Below are 4720 nucleotides of genomic sequence, written 5' to 3' on the forward strand. Positions count from 1 at the left end.
GGGCCCTTACTGAGGAGGTGCTGCACTGTTGCGGGGCCCTTACGGAAGAGGTGCTGCACTGTTGCGGGGCCCTTACAGAAGAGTGCTGCACTGTTGCGGGGCCCTTACTGAGAAACGCAGAACCGACAAGTTGTCTTTTTTTAAACGAAGCCAACAACTTGGCCTTTGATTGGAAGTGAAATTAAAGATTCATCAGTAGCAGGGGAGTTCAAAGAATTACATTTTTATTGGAATGGCCTGAAGGAGGGATGGGTGGTTGGGGAGGAGGGAGGAGAGAGAGAGAGAGAGTTCCAAAATTCCAGAATTCTAAACTTGATAGACCCTTGTAGCTGATGGCAGGGCTACCAGTGGAGGAATGAATTAGAATTCAAGATGCTTGAGAGGGTGGATATCTCAGAGGGTTGTGAGACTGGGGGAGATTACAGAGATGGGGATAAGTGAGGATGGATTTGAAAACAAAGGGATTTTAAAATCAAGGAATTGCTTGACCAGGAGTGTAGGGTGTCACGGGACTTAAGTGTGAGTTAGGATTAAAGGGCTGTTAAGAAATTTGGATTTTATTCTACCTTGCCCTACAGCTCAAATTAGCTGATTTAAAGCAAGAGAGAACTTGAATATTGATAATGCTCTGGTGAAACATCTTGAGATAATTATATTGAAGACACTACATAGATAACAGGAGTATAATTTGAACATGGAGTTACACTGGAGAATTTACTGTCAGTGATAACAAGGTGTAGAGCTGGATGAACACAGCAGGCCAAGCAGCATCATAGGAGCAGGAAGGCTGACATTTCGGGCCTAGACCTTCTGCAGTTCCTACTATTACTGTCAGTGATGTTTATTTGAGTTCAGTGGCTGGAATATACTCCAAAACATTTATGTTAGGTACCTGTTCTCTGCACCTCCTGGCTGTGATGTCACCATTTCAGTCTCACCGTGTGGATTTGATGTTGTTTGTACAGCTGAACTTTCCTCTGTCTCACACAGCCATTTCCACAAGCCCTGAGCACAGGAAACAGCACTGCACCATTAAACTCCCAATCATGCAGTGTTTCTCACAATCTCAACACATCCCAAAGGACTCTACAGTCAGAGTCATACAGTCACAGAGTTGTACTGCAAGGAAACAGGCCCTTTGGCCCAGCCCGTCCATGCCGACCAGGTTTCCTAAACTGATCTAGTTCCACTTGCCTGCATTTGGGCTATATGCCTCTAACCTTTCCTATCCACATACCCATCTGGATTTCTTTTAAATATTGTCGTTGTATCCGTTTCCACCACCTTCTCTGGCAGCTCATTCCGTACATGCACCACCCTCTGTGTGAAAAAGTTGCCCCTCAGGTCCCTTTTAAATATTTTCCCTCTCACCTTAAACCTATGCCCTTTAGTTTTGGATTCCCCCACCCTAGGGAAAAGACCTGGTCTGTTCGCCCTATCCATGCCCTTAAGATTTTATAAATGTCTATAATCCTCAGCCTCTGATGCTCCGGGGAAAAAAGTCCCATTCTATCTAGCCTCTCCTTATAACTCAAACCTTCCAGTCTCGGTAACATCCTTGTAAATGTTTTTGCACCCTTTCCAGTTTAATAACGTCCTTCCTCTAGCAGGGTGACCAGAATTGTATGCAGCACTCCAAATACAGCCTTACCAATGTCTTGTATAGTTGTAACATGATGTTCCAACTCCTGTACTCAATGCTCAATGAAGCGGTCATTGCTATAATGTGCTCAGCACTCCAGCTGCTCCCTCACTGCCCTCCACACTGCTTCAACAGTCCCTTCATTGCCTTCACCTGCCGTCTGTGGTGCTGAATCTACTCAGAAGAAGACATCGATATTACAAGGGCCCTTACCTTTTCCATTGTCCCTCTTATTGCTCCAGCTGCTCCTAGGTCTGGGATCCAGAACAAGGTTTGTAATCTTAAACCAGACTGTTCCAAAATGGAGATTGGTAATTGCCATTCTGAATTATCAAAATGAAACCAGGACTGAAATGGTTCGTTCATGAGAAGAGGTTGCTTGTATTCCATGAGCTTTGAAGATGAAGAGTAATCTAAATGATTCTTTAAGGTATTTAAAGGAACTGATAAGGTGGACTCCCAGCTGTATGAGAGATATTGTGAAACTTGAAAGGTACAGAAAGCACTTACAAGGATGTTGTCAGGGTAGGAGGGTTTGAGTTATAGGGAGAGGCTGAATAGGCTGGGGCTACTTTCCCTGGAGTGTTGGAGGCTGAGGGGATGACCCTAGAGAAGTTTATAAAATCATGATGCACATGGATAGGGTGAATAGTCAAGGTCTTTTCCCTAGGCTGATGGAGACCAAAACAAGAAGGCACAGCTTTAAAAGTCAGAGGGGAAAGATTTAAAAGGGACCTAAGGGGCAACCTTTTCACAGAGAGGGTGATGCGTGTATGGAATGAGCTGCCAGTAGAAGTGGTGGAGGCTGGTACAATTACAACATTTAAAAGGCATCTGGATGGGTATATGAGGGATATGGACCAAATGCTGGGAATTGGGACTAGATTAATTTAGGATATCTGGTCGGCATGGACGAATTGGACTGAAGGGCCTGTTTCCATGTTGTACGTCTCTACGACTCTAAATGATTTCCTCTGTTAGCAGACATTGGAACAGAAAGTATAATCTTAAAAATTATAGACAAGCCACACATGGGTGATATCAGGTAGAATTTACTTACACAAAGATTAGTAGAAATCTGGAACTCATTTCCCCAAAAAACTGTTGTGGGGCTGGGGTCAATTGAACATTTGAAAATGGAGATAAATGTTTTGGGGTGAAAGGTAAGGTGATGTGATCTGGGGACAAAAAGGATAGCAGCATCCCAGACTGAGAGCCAGAACCTAATGCTCTTGTAAGGTGTGATCAAAACACAGACAGAAAGATTGAATCCTTCCAACACATGCCAATGGCAGGGAGTATGAGCAGAATAGATTCCTGGTTCACCACATGATAGAAAGCAAGTTTGGTGCCTCTATCATCACCATCCACCGCTCCAGGCCACAACATGCAGGTGAAGGTGCATATTGCCACAAGAACTCAGATACTGTTAACACATTACTCTGAGGGTAAAATAAATATTTGAGAGTATATAATTTAGAGAAGTTGGTAGGGACATGGGTGGGGCAAATTGTGTGTTAAAGCTGAAAGGAATATGAATCCATGGCAGCCGAGAAGTATTAAGTTCCAGATCAGCCATGATCTAATTGGCAGAAGTCACATGACACCAGGATATAGTCCAACAGGTTTATTTGAAATCACAAGCTTTCAGAGTGCAGCTCCTTCATCCGCACTTCCAACACTTCCACATTATGATCTAATTGGATGGTGAAACAGGCTGAAGGAGCTGACTCTGTTACCCCTGACAGCAGTCAAATCTGGGACCTGGGATTTCTTGGTACCCAGTAATCAGCACCACACGGGGGCTCATTAAACAATGAACAGTGAGCAGGCAGTTTATGATAGATTTAACAAGCACTTGTAGTGGAGTGTCAGTGATCCTCCCACTGAGCCAGGAGACCTAGGTTCAAGTTTTGCCTGCTCCAGAGGTGTGTAATAACAACTTTTGAACAGGTTGATTAGAAAATATCTATGCTTAACAGGAAAAGGTACATCTGCTTCAATCGAAACTGTTAAAACTGACCTGGATCTGTTCCTGAAGGGCTCGAAGACACTGATGATTGCAGTCACCTTCCTGTTTAATCTTTCCAACTAACATCTGACACTGAGTTTCCTCTGATAGCACCTACAACACAACAACATTCCCTGACTTAGCAGTCAACCCCCTATCATCAAATTAGGCAAAAGGTGTGCATCAGAATCTTTTTACAAGGGGTAGCAGAGATGTAGGCATTGGAGGTGAGTATAGAAGAGGGTGTTAAAATTTACAGCTTCCATTTATGAATGCAAGAAGCAACCAAAATAATGTGGAAGTGTTGGTGTTGGACTGGGGTGGACAAGGTCAGAAGTCACACAACACCAGGTTATAGTCCAACAGGTTTATTTGAAGTCACAAGCTTTCAGAGCACTGTTACTTTGTCAGGTGATGAACGAGCAGTGCTCTGAAAGCTTGTGTTTTCAAATAAATCTGTTGGTCTATAACCCAGTGTTGTGTGATTTTGGTCAAAATGACGTAGACAGTATTAGGTACAAATAGAGACAAACAGGTCTGATGTAGAAGACATTACATTGATATAATGTGGCCAAGTTTGCAAACTAGATAATCTAGTTTGTCACTAGGTAGGTGACATTTAGAAAGACAGAAGGTGTAATAGTACAGGGTTAATTGATAATCTTATCGAATATCTGGAGAAGACCAATTATAACATGGTAACATTTCATGTTAACATAGATTGTGTGTTTAGTTTGCCAGCCTTTCTGCTGGTTACCCATTTCTTACTGGTCTTTTGTTATCTCTCAGTTCCTTCAAATTTAGTTAGTGTGTTATATGGTTCGCTTATTATTGATGTGTATCAATATGGCTACTTGATATTTGTTTGCAGAAGTAATTGTGACAAGTTAATGCCACACTTACAGAAGGGACATCCTTGAAAGAGATAAAGCTACAGACCCATGCTGGATGCCAGATTAATTTTAAGGATTTCTTGATACTGATCAATTATTTCAAATAACACCTCGTGATGTCCTCAGCTTGCCAAAGAAGATATAGAGATGGAAGTCTATCTTTCTAGTTTTTGT

At 42.5% G+C, this 4720-nt stretch overlaps 1 protein-coding gene across 1 annotated transcript in view; it reads right to left on the bottom strand.

Moving 5' to 3' along the window:
* Nucleotides 1-3763, bottom strand: part of LOC125485204 (lamin tail domain-containing protein 2-like) — a 22144-nt gene extending 18381 nt beyond the window's left edge. Inside the window, exons 1-2 of the mRNA XM_048606839.1 lie at nucleotides 3666-3763; nucleotides 893-1005 (exon numbers count right to left, since the gene is read on the bottom strand). Coding sequence (XP_048462796.1) covers nucleotides 893-1005; nucleotides 3666-3740 — 188 coding nt within the window. The 5' untranslated portion in view covers nucleotides 3741-3763. The remainder of the gene's footprint in view (nucleotides 1-892; nucleotides 1006-3665) is intronic.
* Between the last annotated feature and the right edge of the window lie 957 nt (nucleotides 3764-4720).

Source organism: Rhincodon typus, chromosome 17 (genome assembly GCF_021869965.1).
Source record: "Rhincodon typus isolate 14 chromosome 17, sRhiTyp1.1, whole genome shotgun sequence".
Classification (NCBI taxonomy): domain Eukaryota; kingdom Metazoa; phylum Chordata; class Chondrichthyes; order Orectolobiformes; family Rhincodontidae; genus Rhincodon; species Rhincodon typus.